General features: G+C 37.6%; 1 protein-coding gene and 1 long non-coding RNA gene across 2 annotated transcripts; both read right to left on the bottom strand.

Moving 5' to 3' along the window:
• Positions 1-2764: 2764 nt before the first annotated feature.
• Positions 2765-22156, bottom strand: LOC148190368 (uncharacterized). Its single transcript, XR_015777418.1, has 4 exons — positions 21861-22156; positions 11163-11316; positions 3706-3761; positions 2765-2805 (listed from the first exon to the last, which is right to left on the bottom strand). It is a non-coding gene; the product is annotated as an uncharacterized LOC148190368 (long non-coding RNA).
• LOC121942431 (uncharacterized) lies at positions 14965-20899 on the bottom strand. Its single transcript, XM_088081869.1, has 5 exons — positions 20153-20899; positions 19750-19817; positions 19336-19406; positions 18901-18971; positions 14965-17647 (listed from the first exon to the last, which is right to left on the bottom strand). Exons 4-5 carry the CDS (start codon positions 18933-18935, stop codon positions 15328-15330), a joined length of 2355 nt encoding a protein of 784 aa, XP_087937995.1. The 5' UTR covers positions 18936-18971; positions 19336-19406; positions 19750-19817; positions 20153-20899; the 3' UTR covers positions 14965-15327.
• Positions 22157-22717: the final 561 nt, after the last annotated feature.

Genomic DNA, 22717 nt, shown 5'->3' with positions numbered 1-22717 from the left:
CCCTTCACCTTTACATATCAGAATGAAAATGGGTTCTATGGACATTCATGAGTCTCCCCTAAACTTGCGAAGACTTGTTCCCAGTAAATGTTTTGTTATTTACAATCAATGTAGGCTACCTTTTCACAGGGGAGTGTGTAGGGAGTGGCCTAGAGTTAAGATTGATTATCTGACCCAATCAGTTTGAACTGTTTGACGAGTAAACTGAATTTGAACCTGAGAGGCAGTAATGTGCCAGAGTGTGTCTAGCCTGACCAGTTTTACATTCAAATAAATTAGTACAAAATTGACGTTAAAAAGTTTGTTCACACAGGCTTATTTATTTTAATTTTTTGGAACTTTATACTTCCTTTCGAACTATTTACATTTGGAGGAACAATGTCTTTGATAAAGTATGGGAGGTTTGTTTTACATTTGTGTTGTGATTGGTAGGTCTATTTATCTTTTAAACTAAACTATAAACAGGAACGTAAGACACTGAAACATTAGTAATTTAAGTAGGTATGAGTAGTGGAGACAAAAATGGTCAATTAAAGCTATGCTGATGCATGTGCCCTCCACAACGCTTGTACTTCATGCCACCCCTGCATAAGTCGATGCCCCACCTGGGCCACACCAGTAAAAAAAAGTCTGGACACGCCATTTGTCTTTTTAAGGAAAAGACATCCAGCCTATTTAAAGAACAATTAATCACTCAACATATGTATACACAGATATATAACACATTAAAACAAGATTGCTTTGGAAGTCAAAATGTATCAGTATTAGTCTATGCAGATGCACATCAGATAAGTAGTAAGGATGCACAATATTAGCTTTTTGCCGATATCCAATATGTTAATAAATAACAATACATTTGGCCAATAACCGAAACCGATGTGGATATATCCACTTTTTTCCCCCCACATAATTTAGTGATTCTGTAGTGGAACATCATATTATGCATACTCTTATCATGATGCAAAATAAGAAAAATACTTAAATTTAACATTCATGTCTTGTACCTTTTAACTTTGTCACTAAAAAATATATATTGTGTGATATTGTCAGAAATTAGCATGTTGGCCGATTCTGATATTTAATTTTAAAGCCAATACTGTATCTGCCAATACAGATGACATGGCAATATTATTGTTCATCCAAATAGTAATATTAACTGTAAAATAGAAAACCACAGTATATCAGTCTGCAATTCCTTAACCCTCATAGTGACATATTTTTCACCTACCCTATGTGCTTCAACAGAACAATGAATCCCTGAAATTTAGAAATGGTTTTCAGTTTTGGTGTGCCACCCCAAGATTTGGATTTCTGGCTGCCCCTATGGAAAATTTCTGGGGGCGCCACTTGCTAAAATTGTTGGAGGGCCCTTTACTACATTAGGAACAATAAGCAAATTATTTGATGCATTTTGGATGACAATGCAGAGACACCACAGCTAAAGACAAGCATACTCAAACACAACACACACCACATTGTCAGAGTGACGTCAGAGCCGAGAGTACTGCAGTATTTTTTCCCGAGAAGCTTCGAGTCATGGTTCTCATCAACAAGACGTAGTGTGGGAGAAAACTGATGCCCAGCAGAGCAGGGTCGTCCTCTGCTCTTCCTCAACACAGAGGACGTGTCATTTACAGTAAGACATCACCTCCCCCACCCCACCCTTCTTTTTACCCCCACCCACCTCTGCGTTTCACCCCATCCTTTTCTCAGTTAATCCCCTCACTGTTAGTTACTGTGCGTAGGTTTCATTTTGGGTAATGTTTACTCCTCTGGCCTGAAATGGCTGAACTAAAAAGCCTGAAATAGCAAGACTGAAACAGAGGCTGGATAAACATTTTTTTAAAAGTGTAGTCTGATTGTTTCTGTGGAGTATTTCAACACCAAACACCAGGCAACCAAGTTATTACCATCTAATAATAACACAACTCTACTTGTTTCTTGCTTTAGCTTTCACTGCGACAGAAGCTCATTTTTCTAAGGCTACGTCACAATGATTCTCTCACCAACTCATTTTCTGTGTTTATATGTTTCATATATCCCGAGGCAGTTTTTTAATAGCTTAGATTGAGATTGTCTCTCACTGTGCTGCGAGCGGTAACTGTAGCGAGACTTTCTCACACTGTGTGTTGTCTTTGGCTCCAGCAGCCACGGTTCATTTCCTTTTGTCTTCTGCAGCACAACTGCTGCCAATATTCATGTGAAATATTTCAAGAAAATGAGCTGCAGCAGAAATGAGCCTCCCCGCCCCCCCCCACCCCCTTGTCTCTCTCACTCTTTCTCTCTCTCACACACTCTCTGTATGTGTGTGTATATATGTAATGGGGTTACTTGTGATTCTAGGCCTCCATTGCGTTTTTGTCATGAGGATAATGTCATGAAAGAATTCTGTCATCTGTTTGGGCTTGGCCGTCTTTTATCACACATGGCCTCCTTCGCTAGCACACACCACACATCTACAGTGCACTGCTGCAGCACAGAATCAAACATAACCACAAAATAACTCAGAGGAATCTTTTTCGCTTCCAAATGGATAATTTTCCTGGTGTGTACCTAGGCACTGCATGAACTCATTTCCCTTAAAAATTGCACTCCCAGAAGAACGGAATACAATTTTTTGGGTCATAAAATATTGTAATTGGTCCTTTTCATATTGAGGATGCCTCTTTTAAGCAACAGCTATGACGAGGAGAGGAGGGACGTAGAGGTTGACAGTATGAGTCAGACTGTCCTGGGAGCAGAGTTTAATAGCTGGTGTACTCACCCTGAATGTTTTTCAGCCGTGCTCTGCCTTTGGCGTCACTCCTGATTGAGAAAACAGGACATTGCATTAGAAAACCCCCCATGGATGTAGAAAAGTAGTTAGAAAGCCTCTCGCATCCCAGGTCCTTAATGTCAGCAATAAACACTCTTGAATCTGCTGGTATAATCACCCAGGAGTGTATGCACATAAAGTTTGGGTGTGTAGGAAGTGTCATACACATACACACCTAATGTACAAATAGAAGAGAGTTAGTAGGAATAGTTTGACAGTTTGGAAAAACATACTTATTAGCATTCAATGCTGAAAATAAGATGAGAAGATCAATATCAATCTGATGTCTGTCTGTTAAATATAAAGTTACAAGCATGCAGCAGTCACTTGGTTGAGCTTTAATACTGGAAATGGTGGGGAAAAAGCTAGCCTGGCTAAGTCACAAGGTAACAAAATCTGCCGTAACATCTGGCTTGTTAACTCTTTTAGCCCTGAGCAAATTGGTTTGATTTCTGACAAAAACACTGGGAAAAAAGCAATCAGCACTTTGGCATGAAATGTCCCACAAATCACTTGAAAAACAAACAAACTAACAAAAACAGAGAGACAGTCATTAGAAAAGTATCAAATATGTAAGGAACCCTAACCCTAACCCTCAAGAAAATATATTATATGATATATTCAAAATTAGGTTACAGAAAAATATAATATCTATATTTTTTTCCTTTATTTTATTTTATCACTTTTTTCAGCTTATTTCCTGTGTTTGTCATTTTAATTTCCTTTTCTTTTTTTCAGGTAACTTTCTTGTAGATATTTACCATTTTTATTTTTACTAATTTGGGGATTCTTTCTCGTTAAGTTACTCATTATCTTTTATCCATGTCTTTTTTTTCCCAAATCCATACAAACACTGAAGTGTAAAAATGACAAATTGCATTTTTTATTACCTGGATTAGGTGCTTGACTTTTTCTTGACCAGAGGAATTGACATCATAGGGTCGACCTAATAGTGATGACAAGACTGCAGATTACAAAGAAGATATATTGTGCATTTGAATCACTGGACTTAGTTTGTCGTCCCCACAGGACTCCTGCCATAGATGCTTGTGGTGTAGGATTTGATTTATGGTTCAACACCAGAATTTCCCTTGTTGATTTCACCTCTTGATGGGGCTTTAATTATATTTCTTGCAGTAATTATGATTACATTGTTTCTTTTGCTGTGTAATGAAGAGCCTCAGTGGGCTGTGACTTACAGTAGAGAACTGGTGTGACGTTCAGAGTGAGACTACTATTGTGCAAACACTGCGCTTTGTTCATCCATTCATGGTATAGAGCTGTAATTGCTGTGAGAAGGTTTGCAGCCAAGATGGCTTTGTTAACCACGTGTTTACCATCAACAGAGTGTCCTTATGATGGTTGAGTTGCATAACCACAATATCCTAGTTCTTACCCCTCTCTCTGCCCTTGTATTGTCTAAGGTGAAATGGCAAAAAAGAATGCAAGATCCAAAAGCTCACAGTTCTTGAATCTCCACGTGGTATCTCATACTCACTTTAGTACAAACAGTCTTAAATTTTTGAGGAGGTGGACATCAGATACAGTGTAGCTTTGGAGCCTGTGCATGTAGCTGCTCTCACTGCACCTTGACCTCTAAACGTAGAGATGTGGCAGTTCATTTTTTAAACCTAGCCAAGCTTGCAGGCTCAATGCAAGTTAAGCTAAGCAACTCTTGGCAGTAGCTTTGTATTTAATAGACAGATATGAGAGCGGTATCAATTAGGGGGTGTATCAATACATGTATCTGGATTGATAAATTGAGTCAATGCAAAGTAATAACAACAATACATATTGTCATTTTTAAGATAGGCTTTTGTTGTCATACTAGTCTGGGGACTACTCAGACAATGAGGCAGATTTACACGGGTGATAAACGGGAATACCCGTTTATCACCCGTGCTCGTTATGTGAAGAACTTTTAACTGCAGCTTGTCTGTCATGTAAATACACTGGGTAACAGGGAACCACCCTGTTACAGGCCATGAGCCAACTGGTTAGATCCCATCAGGAAGGAGATGAATGAGGTACGGGCACCAGCACTCCATGTGTATCCCTCTGAAGACAGCTCAGACCATTACCACATGCATTGAACAAGCCTCGTTTCTACATTCAAACAATGCTGGAGGCCTAGTACAATGCAGACAGTGGTAAGCTGCAGAGAAAAAGACAATGAAGATCTTTAGTGATGTCGCCTCATATCGATTGCAGTCCCCTGAATTCTAGCAAATCAAAATTGTATTGTGGCACACTTTGTGGTATCAGCAAATATTGTATCATTTCCAAAGAATCTATATAATACTGCATCGCGATGAAACTTGTGATTTACATCCATAGTTTCAATCTTTTCATCTTAGTCTCAGCAACAAAGAAAATATCAATGTGTCTCCAAAAATGTTGAACTGTGGCTTTAATGAAGCTGACTCATGAGGTAATGCCTTGTTGAAATACTTGCCCTGCAGTAAATACTATCCTTTGTCGGCTTTTAATATATGTTCATACACATAAATGTTGATACAACTTTACAATAATTCTCAAGGCTGTATTTTGAGATATTGAATTGTAATATATTTTAAGGCAGTCGTGCTATTTTGTCCACACACTGTGTTTGAACACACACAGATTTATTCAGGGTCTGTCCCCTGTGGGGCACAGTGGATAGTATTTTTGGCTTGAGCCATCCATCCAGGCTGGTCTAGCCGCCTACTTATCTCCCCTCCACATGTGATTTACGCAGAGTCAGTGTCCCCCCACACAAATCTGACCATCTTAGGGATGGAAAACATTCCCTGTTGAGTTTTCCCGCCAGGGGTTCGCCACCACCATCTGTAAGAGACACTCAGCACAGATGTAGAGACCCATAAACACACTCCATGCAAATAGACACATAGATGAATATACTAATATACACTCTACTTTAGTATTCATTTGATTCCTTTGTGTTAGGGCACCAATTCAGATATAAATAAACACTTTTTTTTCCACAGAGGGAGACCAGAGGAGGAGGTGAGGAGGATGACAAAGAAACTGGTTTTCGACAAGATACTTAGATAAAAAGATGGCGGTGTTGGAAAAGAAAACACAGAATTCAACCATTGACTCTTGTTGACAATGGCTGTGCTTTTTTGTTGTTTGGAGTACCACAGTTTTCACTACTGTATTTTCAGACCTTACAGCAATGCTAGTGAGGTGCTTTCAGCTAAATGCTATCAACAGCATAACGGTGCGGTCACAATGGCAATGATAACATGCTCATGTTAAACAGGTCATTTTTAGTATGTTTGTGTTGCACCTACAAATCACAACAGACACAGGGAATACATATTTTAAAAATATCAAAGATTTCTCCTTCTTCCAAGCACCCAAATCGCCGTGCTTATTCTTCAGTTCCTAGAGCTCTAGAACTGTAGCTTGAACTACAGATTGCACTTCCGCATTTTTATATGTCTGCCACCAAGGACACAAACAGTATATGCAGTATATGCCCCTCTCTCTCTCTTTCTCTCTCTGTCACACACTCACACCAGACTCTGATCACACTGTAAAACTAAGCAGCGCCAATCAATTTTACCAATATTCAGTTAATATATTGCCTATTTTGTGCCTAAAAACATATTTCTGTGTGTTGTTTGGATGTAACAGGATAATTTGTGAACAGGAAGTGAGCGCCACACTGTTTCCCGGCTAAAAAAATGAGATCAAATTGTAAAACAAAGCAGAACTCTTTAAATATGAATCAAGATTCTGTTACTGCGTTGCCTATTTTTTTCCTCAAATGTTTTCATGGACATATTTTAGCGGTTTAACTGTACTTTGACATTGTAACCAGCCGTTCACCATATTGTTTCCAACAGAGATGGCAAAAAACCATATTACTTCACCCACCAGCAGGAGTGTTTATTGATCAATTGTGGCACGGTATATTCTGGTAGTTGCAGATTTTCTACCTTTTCAGCAAAAATGAATGCCGTAGGCTATTTCCTCTGTTTTCTCATGTGCACCAATTTCAAAAGTAATTGAGTCTTTCTATTGCTCAGACCGCCCAGTATGATCTTTCCAGCCGTGAAATACTTTTTCAGGCCAAACCAGAGTGGTGAACCAACTGACCAACTGACCTACATTGCCATGAGGTGTGTGATTAATAATAATAATAATAGTAATTTCAAAATCATCCAATTTTCCTTACAATACTTTACCCAATACCCAATTTGCTCTTTCAGTGAAGGTGACAAAAAAAGAAAATTACCATGAAGCATTGTTATTACACTGAATACGTAAATATTTTCTTAGTTTTATAAGTTAAAGTACATGGGCAATGTGGGAACAAATTTATATCTATGTGTGTCAATAAGTAATTCACAGACAAAAACATGTACAGTATGTTATCCTGCCTGTCAATCAGACCTCCGGGCTCAAACTTCCTCTGCTGAACAATAAAAGACACTTTACAGCACATTTTACAGCTGGGGTCTCTGAGACACCAAACAGAAGTTATGCATGATTTTCTGAAGAGGACTTCTAAAACATGCTAGTTGAAAACCATATTTCTAAGCATGTTCTCATAAAATCAGGAAAAGTCATGAAGTATCAAGGTCATAAAACAATAAAAAGTATGTTTTCTGAGCTGCTAGAGACGCCCCGGCTTCTCAACAGAATATCTCAGCATGACAAAGATTCACTGAATCATCCCTCCTGGTGTTTGCTAGAATCCAAGTTTTGATCTCAGCCTCTGCCTGAAATCCAAGGGAGAAGTGTGCGCTGCTGGCCAAAGCATGAGGGAACGGCAGAGGAATGGAGAGCGAAAGAGAGACCAACACTGGAGGAAAAGTTGCCTTTTGAAGTTGGCCAACAGAAAAAGTTTTGATTCAAGTCTCCCACATCTGCCTTCTGCCTCGTGCAAGAATCCTGGAATCCCCCACCCCCTCATCATCACCGTGTCTCTCTCTCTCTCTCACACACACACACACACACACACACACACACACACACACACACACACACACACACACACACACACACACACACACACACACACAAATGGAGACTCGATTCCAATCCACCGGCACAGAGCATGAAAACAAACATTTTCAAGGAAGTTCTTAAGCCAAGTGGCAGATAAGCATTGCTGAAAACTGAACATGAACATGCACACACACACACACACACACACACACACACACACAAAGTCATAAACTTGCAGCAGAAGCTAATGGCATGAACTGACACTGACCTAGTTTCCAAAGGGGCAATGATAAAGAGAGAGTGGAAAGATGAAGATTTGGAAGAGGTAAAGAAACTCCAGGGCATGTTGCGCTTGAGGACACAGTGCATTGTGCATGCTAGTGTGTGTGTGTATGTGTGTGTGTTTCCGCTCCGAGAAGCCTGCCAACAGCCAACAGTCCACACACCCATCAGAGCTTCAGAGACAAGCCGTCATGCTAAGCCGGGGTAGAGGGCCGAGGCCTGAGAGTACAGGGAGGTAAAAGCTCAAGTAGAGCACTGCTGAGGAGTGAGGCGATCACTGTGGGGGTTACACACACACTCATCTATTCTGCACTGACTCTGGCCAACAGCAACTTACTGTATACTCATTTAACAGAGACTTTTGGCCCGCTCCTTTCTCTATGGCATGCCCTCACTGGTTCCTGACTTGTGGAAACAGGAAACAGAAACAGGCACAAAAACTAGAAACTCTTTGTTTGTGCGCATTTGTTTGCGAACCTCACATGACTCACGTCTCCTCCTCTGCACCGTCTCCAGAGGAACATACGTGTAGATTTTGGCGTGTCAGTAACTGCCGCAGCACGGCTCAGTCAGTGGCCAAGTCTTGTTTTGTTTCCTCCCCGATTTGAACTCTGTGTGACTCTGATAACATTGAAACGAGGAACAATTTCATGCTCTCGTACTCTGGGTGCTTTTTATGACTTTAATTGTTCCATTAAGGCGCTTCAGGGTCTGGGAATGCTTTGTCATATGCAGAGTGTGTGTGTTTGTGTGTGTATCTCAGAGTTAATGCCCTCAGGCTCATCAGCACTCAAGTTTATTCTATAAAGGAATTCAAAGAGTTCAGGCTTCTTAATGCACTGGATCTGAACCAAAGCCACAGAACCTAAAGATTACACTGAATGTTTATCGTTTCCTGTTTCAGAGTCATGTCATGTCATTGTCTGGGTTCAAGGAATGCACACACATGTACTAACAAATGCACACGCAACATGTGGTTGCATAGATTAGGATAATGTGTCTACTGTAGTTTCAGCTGCAGACTTTCAATTTTTCAGTGTCTAATAAGCATCCTGCTAAATATTTGTCCTCAAAGCTTAAAACCTCTCAGCAGCTTATCTAGACACCAGAAAGGAGAACTCATAAGTAATAATGTCTGCATTTATTACTGGTGATGATTTTATCAGTGATGTTTTACAATTGCATTATAGTAATATTATTTATAGCTGAACACAGTGGCCATTTAGGTGAAGCTACTGGACAAATATTACAGAGTAGTAATGGATATTGTAAGTATAGTTGCAACTAATAATTGTTTTTATTAATGCTTAACTGGCCAATTATTTTCTTAACTGCATATATCATATGTATTCTTATTGCTATTCTTGCGTATGTATATCTTGTTGTTCATTGCTGTAGCTTTGCACACATTGTTTTTAAATATTTTTTAACTTACATGCTAGTTTTCTACATTGTACTGTAGCATAAGGCACGGTTTTATATTTAACACACTTTACTCACTCAGCACATTATCCATATTTGAATTTAAATATTCACAGGTTAGTGCTAATTGTCTACTGCTGTATTTTTTACATTTATATTTTTACACTTCTACATAATTAGCAGATTTACATACTTTATTTTGAATATTTAAATATTTACATACCGTGCACAATTTCCCCCAGTAATCAATATAGTATTGATTACTGGGGGTATTAAGTATTTCTGATTCTGATTTTTGATAATTAAAGATCCAGTGTGTAGGTTTTCGAGGCATCTATTTGCAAAAATGGTATATAATATTCATACTATAACATTATTCATATGCAACTTTCATAGAAATGACCAGGCCCTGCCTTCAGCACTGCATCCAGTTCTCTTAATACATCCATGGTACACACCAAGAGTCCGCCATGTAGTTCCACAGCTGGTCAGATCAGTCAAATCAAACACTGGCTCTAGACAGGGTCATTCTCATTTTTCATCAGCCATCAGTTGACACACTTGGCACATACAAGATCTTTCAGCTCTGCAACCTCACTGTTAAATGCCAATAAATCCTACACACTGGACTTTTGATTCCTAAAATCCCTAAAATTACAGAAATACCTGTCACAGTTGTCTACTAACTCATGTTGACTGATTCAAATTGCTTTATTTGTCCAACCTACAGTCCAAAACACAAATATATTCAGACTAATGTAATGGAAGACTAACAAAACAAGCTGCACCTGGTGATTATAATTTATTTTGTTATTTATTCTTTTTTGTGTTGCCTTGAGTTGTGTGCATATATGTACTGTATGTGTGTATGTATGTGTATTAGTATATGTACATATATATATATATATATATATATACACATACATATCTTGGTTAAATAAAACATAGCTGTCATGATTTGATCAAAATTAAAACGAAACTGAGATTATTTTTGATAAGATTAATACGTCAGCAATTAATTTTTATATTTTTGAATAATGTTTATAAATAAGAATTCATATTTTATTAAGATAAATATTTTGGTTATTGATCTATATCTTGTAAGATAAAGGTTATTGGTAATTAAGATAATATATTAGAATAAGTCTGGAGAGTTAATTATTGTTTTGCTTTATATTTATGTGGAAGCTAAATAATTGACTATTATCAAATTATGGATAAGGGATGGGTTTGAATTAGTTAGAACTTCTTCCCACTCCTTTTGCCATATGTGAATCAAATCGTTATGTGTTGTTTAAATTTTTCATGTCGTCTTTTGTAATGTATTTTTTATATCAGTCCACTACTAGTACTAAAAATGTGTGCCTTAAAAGTTTGCTCTGTCAACTAATCAATTGTAAGAGCTTTGCAATATAAGCAATGGTGTTTCTAAATGTCCATTGTGCAGTATTTAGGGCATATATTAGCAGGACAGGAACATTTTAGATATAGAATGTTTTCTTTCACTCTTTGAAACTTGAGTGAATTGGCTCAATTTCTTCAAAAACATAGGAAGAAGGCAAGAAATTAAGTGATTTATGAAATGAATTATTTTTTAAGTACAACAAATTTTCTCGAAGAAATGATCCCAAAATTTGCAAGAAATTAATGACCTAAAAAAAAACTGCTGTGTTTTCCTTACCTTAGAATGAGTTGTTTATATCTAAACAGGGAGTCGGATCTCATGGATGAAGACTGCTGTGACTGCCATGTTTCAACAGCAGCCCAGAATGGACAAACCAAACACTGGATCCAGACAGGGCCGTCCGCATCAAATGTGGTAGTTAGAAGCCCATCTGCAACGAGCAGTGTTGGAGAAAAGATTTGTAACATGAAACTGCTTATTTCTTTGTTTTTATTGGTTTTCATCACACGGTCTGTTTGTTTTGGAGAGGAACACAACAGATAATTTGGCTCCTAGTAAAAAACTCCTGAACAATGAATGCTGAAGGGACTCTAACTGGGAGTCATGCTTCGCACACGAGAGAAGTTTCAGCTTGTTGCAGTCTGCAATCCTCTAGATGCCAGTAAATCCTAAACGCAGCTCCTTTAATGTTTTATCTGACTGTAATTACTGTATTAAGGACGTGGTTTATTTTCCATTATGTATTAACAGAAATAATTTTTGATCAGTTTTATTTTTAAAGACATACAGTGAAAGTACTAAGCCCACATAACTGCCAAAAATAAAGAAAATCTCATAAGACAATTACCCTTTTAATATAGAAGTTCCAATTAATCTTGCCTAGAGAGAATTGCTTAACCCTTTAAACCTGAATAAAAACATGAAGAAGGCAATGAGTAACTTTACAAGAAATGGCCAAAAAAGCAGTAAAAAATTGGTAAAAAGTTACAAGAAAAATAGCTTAAATGTTTAAGAGCTAAATTAATGGGATATTGACCTTCATCTCTTTGAGCTTATCTGAATTTAATGCATTTCACAAAGGTGCCAGAACCAGAAGAAATGGCTTCTGTTGACTTTTATGCTGCACAGAAATATCAGAGTACTTTTGAACACACTCTGACATCATCTCTAAAACAAATAGTCAGTATTGGTTTTCAGTACTTTTCATAAGGAGAATTGCTCAAGAAGTGACACCACACACAGGGTTCGTACAAGGTGCTTGAGGTGCTTGAAGTACTTAAATTCGACACTCAGAAACTTAAGCACTGGATTACTGTGAAAATCAATACTTGAATATAATAGAACAGAAAGATGCATACATTTATGAAACATTTTAGATAAATATTTTTAAACTAGGAAGCCAAGAATGGCCATGCTTGCAAGTATTTTAATGCTGTATAAGCAGTATGAGCTCAGAGCAGCAATTTGTTGGTAAACACCAGTAAGTAGTCTAGACCGGAATGTTTTGCTAGCCTACAAAACACTCGCACCGGAGCAGCGCCAGCCATTAGTGCGGGTTTTGAGCTGTAATTTGGTTGTAAATAAGCAGCCATGTGACTGTGAATGGTGGAGTGTATTTGCACAATTCTCTTGCAGCCAATGGTTGAAAATAAAAATGAGTGCTTGAAAAGGTACTTTAAAGTCCTTGAATTTACCTTGCCTCTGTCTGTACGAACCCTGCATGCAGGTTGCCAGCTGCTGCTTTGACATGAATGCGGTCGGTCAGAGGTCAAACAGTGACCTCACAAGTTTGACAACATGTGAGCGACAGCAGGCCTCGCAAGTCTGAAAAGAATGGCATCACACACTAGGTCATTGCTGTTCTTGGTGTGTTATTTTGGGCGAGGTCCGTGTGACTCAGAGAAAATCCAGAGGGACGTAATAGAGGCAGGAAAATCACTTGGTTGAAAAATCACTTAATTTCACACTTATGATGGCTTTCGTGTTAAGAGATGATCCGCTTTTGGCACGAGACACTTTCAGTTTCAGTTTGTTTACCAACTGAATCAGATAAGATACAGATGTCACCATTATATTTCACTTGTGCACAAAGTGTGTAGGAAAGAGCAGAGATAACACTTCTAGCATGTTCATTTCCTGCTCTTTGTGACAAACCAGATAAGCCCTCTTTTTGACATTGGATTGTGGAAAGTTAAATGCACGTGAGATCTGTGATTACATTTGACAGGATTATCTGAACAGAGAGGCTTTAAGTGTTGTTTTTCTTCAGATAACCTATCAGTGTTTGTATCAGTCCTTAGCAGAGCTGCTTCTCTCCCCATCAGCTGCCAGTGGTTCCCCAAATCTCAGCCTAACAAGCTGCGCTGAGGGTGATTAATGTGGGCGAGACCCTCTGAGCCTCTCTGAGGACGACGAGGGCCACAGCCCGAAAACAGTCAGCTGCATACTTTCAGCACACAGTCATCTTTCACTTCACCAAAATCTGCAAGTGACAGGCTGCTGAAAACCGAGGGAGAGGTGTTGCTTCAATTATTATAGGCTGTTTACTACCAGTCATTTTCACTGTGCTTTCTGACACACATCTGTTTCATGAACACCAAATTTAACTAACAAAATTCAGAATGTCACTGTTTTTTAAAGTCGGTGGTTTGAGCAAACATGCATTACAAATTTTCATCATTAACATGTAATATACAAGGTTATGGAGTAATGCAACAATAAAACAAAGACTTTTTTGAAGAGTTCTAAAAATCTATAGAGAGAGCATTTCACCAATCAAGAAAACATAATTTGGGATGTGCTGAAGCTGAATTAGCTCTTGTAAAGGCTGATAGCGCCATCGTGTGGCCTCATGAATTAAGGCAGTTTCAAAGTTTATGACTTGATTTCCATTGCGATCATTTTTCCAGGTCCAAAATGACAATTCTTGTATCTTTTTTGAAAGAACATTTAAAAACATCTATTTTGTGTTTTTTCTTCCCTTTACCGGAGATAGGACAGTTTAAGCATGAAACAGGGAGAGAGATGGGATGGCATGCAGCAAAAGGCCAAGGCTAGAATTGAACCTGCGGCCGCTGCAGTGAGGACATAACCTCTGTACATGGGGTGCCCGCTCTACCAAATGGGGTACTGGGGGCACCATCTTTTGTGTTATTTATAATGACCGTGTAAAAAAGAAGTTATTGGCCAATCAGATGTTTTTTAAAAAATCGCAATTAGAAAGGGTATTTGGGAAGAGAAAAAAAAAGGAAAATTTGAATATAAAACTTGAAAGCTTATTAGCCTTTACAGACTCAGGTCAAGATTCATGTTCTGAAGGTGCTGTATAAGATCTCCATAAAGTTTACCAGACATGCAGTGCAAATAATGTAAATTGCACTGCATGTCTCACACACTCTGTGCAGACCTGAAGTTGCTTTCAAGTTCCACAGGGATGTCAGAGAAAAGTGTAACATCTTGTCTGTATTTGAGCACGTGTACAAGCATTTGTGTGTGCATATGTCTCAAAAAATCTTACCAGAGGCTCTTGACTCCACGTGTCTTTGTCACACTGATACCAATTGTTCAAAATGTAATAAAAATCCTATGTTTTCCTATCCAGGATCAGCTAATCCATCTTATTTTTGTGTCAGTTTTTCAAAGCAACATTAATTGGATTGGATCATCCTGATCCAGATACAAAGATATAATTTCAAAATTATTAAATCCAAATAACCAGTGGGACTACGCATCATGATGCACGCTACCAGCGATGTAAAGAAAATCATGCAGAATAGCCAATGTGGTCACTTTCAGTGTGTTTTTCTAGTGACAGAACGAAAGCATGTAGGATGCAGCTGTTTGAAACCATTTTTGCCTGTGTCATGTAAAAATACATTTAAAAGTAATTAGATCAATCAACTCTGCTTTCTTTGGGCACTTCAATTGGCTTTTGAACTCTACAGGAAGCAGTAATGCAAGAAAGAAATACCAGAAAGAAAGTCCAGTAATCCATTTTGTACAAGAAATTAAGATGTATTTGATTTAGAATAGAATACAATAGAACAGAATATATCTTCATTGTCCACCAGGGTGGAAATTTGTCTTTTGCCCACCAGACCCTTAAGCCAACATAATAAAAAGTAGACAAGCAGTTAATAAAACACATAAACAAGTCATTTCTTACAGAAAGTGTTTGAATTAATTATTCAGTATTTAACAAATAAAAGGAATTAAATGTTATTTTCAAAGTTAATCATATAAAATAGGGACAAAAAGGTCAAAAGTGATGAACACAAGACAAATTTGTGGTGCAAAAAACTAAAAAATCTGCAAAGTTTTTGTGTCATTCTAACACCAGTGATTGTACTCAAACTTTGCGTTAACACCATCAAATTCAGTCTGGGAACAAGATGTTGCTTTTCCTATATTTCTTAACCAAGAGACGATGCAGCTCCATCACTCATGTCAAATTTAGAGCCATGGTCTCACACAAAAAGTGCCTCTTGCCACCACAGACAATGTCATCCCAGGACTTTAACCAGTTCTTCTCTCCAATTTTTGATGGCGGGACAATGGCAACACAGTCCTGTCCTGCCTGGCTTGTGTCCCAGGAGGCCATGGCGTTGTTTGGCTCCATGGGCTTCCAGTAAATGACATTTCTGTGGATTCTGTTGCCATTGACCCAGATGTGGGTACCCTCCTTCACCATGTCCTGCAACCCAATCCACGCTGAATGGAATAATACCTCCGGGTGCTGCTGTTTAAACTGAAAAGTCATGTTAGTCAAGAATGCCTGGTCTTTGGCATTCAAAACAACAGCAAGGTCACCTCCCAAGTCAAGACATATCTTGCGAGCTTTTTCCCACTTCTCTGTTTCCTGGGACAGGAAGAAGCAACGTGAAGCATGCTCAACCCAGCCAGGAAGGCAGCGGGAACACTGCAGCGTGTCCTTGTCGCAGAATCTCCAGAGGAAGGACAGTCTGTCAGAGAGCAGGATTGACCGCTGGTGTTTGTTTTCTGCTTCCAACTGCTTGGAGGTTTGTTGCTCCTTGTTTAAGTGCAGGCGCAACTGTTTGCTTTCTGCAGAGACCATGGTGATGATGTCCAACGATTCATTCAGAAGGAGGTTAAGTTTTCTGTTCTCATCTTCCACAAGGTCACAGTACTCAGAGGTTGAATTTAGAGCTGTGTTAAGTTCTTTGTTCAACACCTGCAATTTAGTTTTTTCTTGCAAAGTGTTCTTCAAGAGCAGGCTCATTTGATTGGTCTCCTTTTCCAAAAGGTCACATTTTTCCAGGTTTGAAGTTAGAGACGTGTTCAGCTTTTTGTTCTCAACCTGCAACTGTGTGTTTTTTTGCAAAGTGTTATTCAAAAGCAGACCGAGTTGTCCGTTCGTCTCTTCCCAGAGATCACACTTTTCCAAGGTTGAATTTAGAGATATGTTTAGTTCTTTGTTCAACACTTGCAACTGTTTTTTTTCTTGCAATGTGTTCTTCAAGAGCAGACTGAGTTGTCTGTTCTCCTCTTTCACACGGTCACAGTTTGCCACGGTTGAATTCAGAAGCATGTTCAACTCCTTTTTCTCCACTTGCAACTCTGTTTTTTCTTGCAATTTGTTCTTCAAGAGCAGGCTCATTTGACTGTTCTCCTTTTCCAAAAGGTCACATTTTTCCAGGTTTGAAGCTAGAGACGTGTTCAGCTTTTTGTTCTCAACCTGCAACTGTGTGTTTTCTTGCAATTTGTTCTTCAAGAGCAGACTCAGCTTTCTGTTGTCCTCTCCCACAAAGTCACAGTTTTCCAGAGTTGAATTTAGAAACATTTGTAACTCTTTGATCTCCACTTGTAACTGGGATTTTTCTTGCAATGCTGTCTTCAAGAGCAGGCTCATTTGATTGGTCTCCTTTTCCAAAAGGTCACATTTTTCCAGGTTTGAAGTTAGAGACGTGTTCAGCTTATTGTTCTCAACCTGCAACTGTGTGTCTTCTTGCAAAGTGTTGTTCAAGAGCAGGCTGAGTTGTCCGTTCGTCTCTTCCCGCAGATTACAGTTTTCCTGGGTTGAAATTAAAGAGGTGTTTAGTTCTTTGTTCAACACTTGCAACTGTTTTTTTTCTTGCAATGTGTTCTTAAAGAGCAGGATCAGTTTTCTGTTTTCCCTTTTCACACGGTCACAGTTTTTAAGGGTTGAATTCAGAGACGTGTTGAGCTTTGTGTTCTCAACCTGCAACTGTGTGTTTTCTTGCAATTTGTTCTTCAAGAGCAGGCTCAGCTTTCTGTTGTCCTCCACCACAAAGTCACAGTTTTCCGGAGTTGAATTTAGAAACATTTGCAGCTCTTTGATCTCCACTTGTAACTGGGATTTTTCTTGCGATATGTTTTTCAAGAGCAGACCCAGCTGTGTGTTTTCAGCAGACAACAAGGTGAGGTTGTACCGTGTTGTGTTTACAAGCAGCTTCAGTTGGCCACACTCGCTTCCCAGAGGGGTGAAGTTCTGATGAGTGGAGTTAAGAAGTTGCTGCAGCTCAGTGATTTTCATTTGCAGCTTCTTGGTGTTGTGTGCCATATGCTGTAATTCTGCTGTCAGACTTTGCTGTTTGTTCAGTTGAGCAATGAGGGCACCGGCTACACCACAAAGAAGTACTCCCAAAATAACAATCAAAACAACTTGAAGACTAGATCGCAGTCTCGTCACACAGTTGTTTTGTGCCTCTCTTTTGCCTATTTCATCTTCAACTTCCGTGACTGATTCTGCTGGCTCCTTACCAGGATCCTCACCACCAGAACTACGAGCAAAGAAGAGAAAAGGGATCAAGGGATGTTAGCGTAAACAACTTGTTTTAAAATCACAGTCAGGTAAAAACCATCTATCAATTATATAATGGTCTTCATGAATTAAAAAAACAACAACCATGTTCTCAAAATCCAGGTCTTCATCATTATCTTGTTCTTACCCTGCCGCCACAAGGCAGGCCACTTGTGACACCTCATCTGCAGAACTGATGGGACTTAAATATACGGCACATTAATGGTTATTTTACTAAACTTTGCACCGCAAATATAAATATATCCCCACAAATGATATTTAAATTGAAATATGAAAGGGTGTCAGAAGAGGACAAAGGGAAAGAAAGAATCCTGAGTACTTCACTGCAAACATCCAGGGGCCAGATGCATTAAAACCCTGCACAGATTCACCACTACAACTGTGTGTACACACAAAGGCAGAAATATGCGTGTGTGTACGCCTGATTCTGTTTTATAAATCTCAATAACTGTGGCGCTGGGCGCTCAGGCACCAGCCTCATATTCACACCAACAGTTCACCGTAGACAGATGTAGAAACACCCTTAAACATACATTCTGATTTTGACACATGTGCTTCTCCAACATTCATTACACCTATCAGTGAGAGATACAGGACAAAAAAAAGCAATTTCACCAACTGTGATGCATCAATGAGGTTCTACAACAGTGCCAGACCAGCCATCATAATGCATGGCTGTGGATATTTGTAGCTTCAATACCACTAATTCATGGCGTTTCTGCAAATCATTGCCGCAGTGAATTCTTGATCGTCATTATTATTAAATGTCAGAAGGATAATCAATCATTCAGAGGGCTCATATTGAAACTAACTTAATAAAATACTCCACGATAAAATGAAACAATCACTATCAGGGAGATAAATGTAAAATGTATATAAAAAACAACGCAGAAATGTATCACTCATGACTAATTTAAAATTAACCTTAACCCAGCCTTTGACTGTAAAATAACAGAATGAATTGTAAGCTGCAAAAATAATTAAATGACCAGTGAAATTGGGAAACAAACTTAAAACATTGTTTTCTGTCTCTCAACTTATATTTAATATTTACTTATATACTTACTATTATATACTTATATTAGCATACAGGTGGTGGCTGGTGCTTATTTCTAACCCTGTATAATAAATATTTATTGTTCAGACACTTTAAAAAAAATGCTAAAAAGCCAAAACAACTATAAAACAGTATTGTACTATTGATGTCCTTACCTCAGGGAAACTGGAATCTCCTCCAAGTCAATCATGTCCTCTGTGTTTCAGTGTTTCTTCTTCTAGACTTTCTGTTTTGAGCAGAACAATTGTTTTCTTAAGTGCATTTCCATCTACTAAAATGCTTGCATTCTTTATATAAGATTGGACTGTATTTTATTGTCAGATTTCTGTAAATTTTGTCTTAAGTAATCCATAACATACAAACTTAATGTGGTATATATCATTTTCTATACTCCCCTCTCTCCCATGTAGTAGCTCCATATTATCATCCAATATTGCCACTAAGATTACATTGGCCCATACATTGTTTAATCAAAAAACAAATATCAAATATTAATCATATAATCATATTAATCAATAATTTTAACACTTCAAAAAACTGCTAACAAGCCAAAACAACTGTAAAACATGATGTAGTCTTGATTTCCTTACCCCAAGGACACTGAAATCTCCTCCAGGTGAATCATCTCCTCTTTGTTTCAGCTGTTTTTCTTCTGGACTTTCTGTTTTGAGCAGAACAATTTTTTTTTTTTAAATCTATTCCAATCTCCTTAAATATTTGCATATTTTATACAAGATTGGACTGTATTTTATTGTCAGATTTCTGTACATTTTGTCTTACGCAAACCATACCATACAAATTTAATGTGCAATATGATATAATTTCCTTTACTCCTCCTCCATCCCATGTGGTAGCTGAATATTATCTTCCAATATTCCCATCAAGACTACAATGACTAATGCAACTTTTATACCAAAAATAAGTATTAATCGCTCAAACACTTTGAAAAACTGCTAACAAGCCAAAACTACTGTAAAACATAAAGAGACTCTTGATTTCCTTACCTCAGGGATACTGGAATCTCCTTCGAGTCAATCCCCTCTCTGTTTCAGTGGTTTTTCCTCTGGACTTTCTGTTTTGAGGAGAACAGTTTTCTTAAGTGCATTTCCATCTCCTGAATCTTGGCATATTTCAGATATTTTGGACAGCATTCTATTGTCATATTTCTGTGAATTTGGTCATGAGCAAACCGCACTATATAACCTAACTGTGCTATGTAATATAGTTTCCTTTACTCCTCCTAACTTTCATGCAGTAGCTCAATATTATCATCCCATATTCCCACTAAGATTACAACATTCCATACATTATTTAATACAAAAACAAATATTATTGGTTTAAACGCACACTAAAAACTGTAACAAGCTGAAACAACTTTAAAAGATGAATGTGTTCTTGATTTCTTACCTCACTGACATTGAAATATCCTCCAAGTGACTCACGTCCTCTCTGTTTCAGTGTTTTTTTCTCCTTGACTTTTTAGCAGAACAATTGCAGCCGCTCCGCCGTGAAATTCCCAAATGTTTGGAAATGAAAACGTTGTTCTTCTTTCAATTTGATTTGATTTTTGACCCCAATTTGCCATAGCAACCGCATGTGCGCTAGGAAAACAACTGGAGCGAGATCACGTGACTAACGCAAGCCGTAAGCTTGCGTTATTTAAAGTCATTAGCGGTTATTTTTTTATCAATTAAATGAAAGATGTAGGACCACACGTAAAGTAAAACGCTGCTTCTGTAAAACAAATATGATGGAAACATGAGATAATTTATTTCATCTTATCAATTATCAATGTATGTATTTGACTATCTTATGGACTGATTTTCAGTTGGATCTCCAAAGACATTTTAGCAAGAGCATTCACTTAAACAACCTGATTTAATTATAATAATACTAATAAAAAGCGTATATTTCACCAAGAATTAACAGTATATGATTAATTTGCTCAATATTTAAGCCATATTTTACATTCTTTAAATACATTTTCAAAGAAATAAATTACCACTTTAAAAAATCAGATCTAGTTACATACATTATAACAATATTAAAGTTACAATATGTAATTTAAAAAAACAAAAAACTGATTATGGCTATATTATAGAACTAATCAGATAAACCCCTGTGTGTGCTCACAATGGTGTCTTTTTTATTTCATTTTTGTCTGTCTGGTTTATACCTACTGATATGTTGGTAATATTTAAAAACCCCAATTCTCGGGGAATTAACGCATATAATACATTACTTATATATAAAATATTATATATATATTATTTGCTCATTACTTAAGCTAAAATTTGCATTCATAAAATACATTTTAATACATTAAAGAACTGTCCTTAATGTACCACTTTAAAAAAAAATCTGATCTAGATACATAAATTAAAACAACACTAAAGTTGCAATATGTATTAAAATAAACTATTAATTTAAGCTATTCCAAACGTATGGCTTCTTATATAACTAATAAGATAAACCCCTGTGAGTGTTTATAATTATGTCTATTTTAATTTATTTTAGTCTGTCTGGGTTGCACCTACTTGCCTTATTATTTTCATCTGGAAATGATTGCATTGACCATTGAATGTATTATTTTCAAAACTGTTAGTAAAAAGTTAAAAAGAAAAAAGAAAAATGCAGGCTATCCACGTTGATGCTGCTATGTTGTTGATGTTATTAATGTTATTTCCATCAGCTTGTACACCCGTTCAGACAGACAGTACATTTACTCAAGTGACATTAGCCTACTGTACTATTTCCATTAATCTCCACTGTTTCCATTTTATGCTAGGCTACATACACAACACTGCATTTCTTGGGAAATATTGTACTGTACGTCAGAAAATGTATATTATAGCTGTACCTATAGGATATACATCAAGTTTTAAACAGGTGAGGCTAACGGTTACCCTTGTGAGCTAACGTCGGGTTAGCTCTAAATAGCTTAGCATTATGTATACTATCACTTTAAATGTTTTTTTTCTGTTTTTATGTCGATGGGGACATGCTACAAATTCTTACAGCATAGAATTTATAAGTTTCTTCTCTGGAAACGATGAGTACAAAAGGAAAAGAAAAACTGACACGGCTAAAGTGCTGACTAACTAACGTTTGTTACCTTTGAAGCGGTCCTAAAGTCCGACTGTGTGTCCTTTCCTCCATTTATAAATGCTCCTTTAGTCCGTACGCTCCTTCAATTAAAAACATAAAAAGTGCTTTCCATAAAAATTAATCCAAGTTGTGAATATTGTTCGGTGAAGTCCATTGCTAACCTTGTATGCTAATTTCGCTCATCAAATGAACCATGATGCTCTCTTGTCTTGGGTATGCTTGTTTTTGTTACCCCGTTGGCTACAAAATAAAAGTGCCCCCCAGGTTTTCTGTGAGTTTCACTCCGGGACAACCTGTGGAGAACAGCAAGCGCTCCCAGTTTAGGGTTTAAAGGGCCAACAAGTCTATCACATATCTTTGTTTTTTGTTACTTTGAAGCCCTTTTTTTCTGAACACCATGGCTGAGTGACACACATGGGTTTATTTGACATATTGTGGCTGATATGTGAAGCATAAAAACAATACTGATAAAAATAAAAGCTTATAATCTCCTCTTTCCAACAGTTGAACATGGGGGACACATTTGTCAACATATACACCAAAAGGTTCCTATTGTACATTTAGCAACCCTGCAATTGTAATAGGCCCCATCTGTACAAACTGTAATAATGCATCCAAATCATCCACAATATATATAATATTATATATATATATATATATATATATATATATATATAATTCTGAAATGGACCATATTGCATGATGAATACTTCAGCTTCTGGATCTGTAAGTATATTTTAAGTGAATTTGTTTGTACTTTAAATGAATGCATGTGCTACAGTTGTGACAGAGTATTTCATCACTGTGTTATTGCTACTTTTTAAGTAAAAGATGACAGAATGTCTTCTGCCGCGACACAGTTTA

This window comes from Plectropomus leopardus, chromosome 1 (assembly GCF_026936395.1).
Source record: "Plectropomus leopardus strain MGB_pleo_1.0 chromosome 1, ASM2693639v1, whole genome shotgun sequence".
Lineage (NCBI taxonomy): Eukaryota > Metazoa > Chordata > Actinopteri > Perciformes > Serranidae > Plectropomus > Plectropomus leopardus.
The sequence above is the reverse complement of the archived record's forward strand: the minus strand, read 5'-3'. Positions and strand labels throughout refer to the sequence as shown.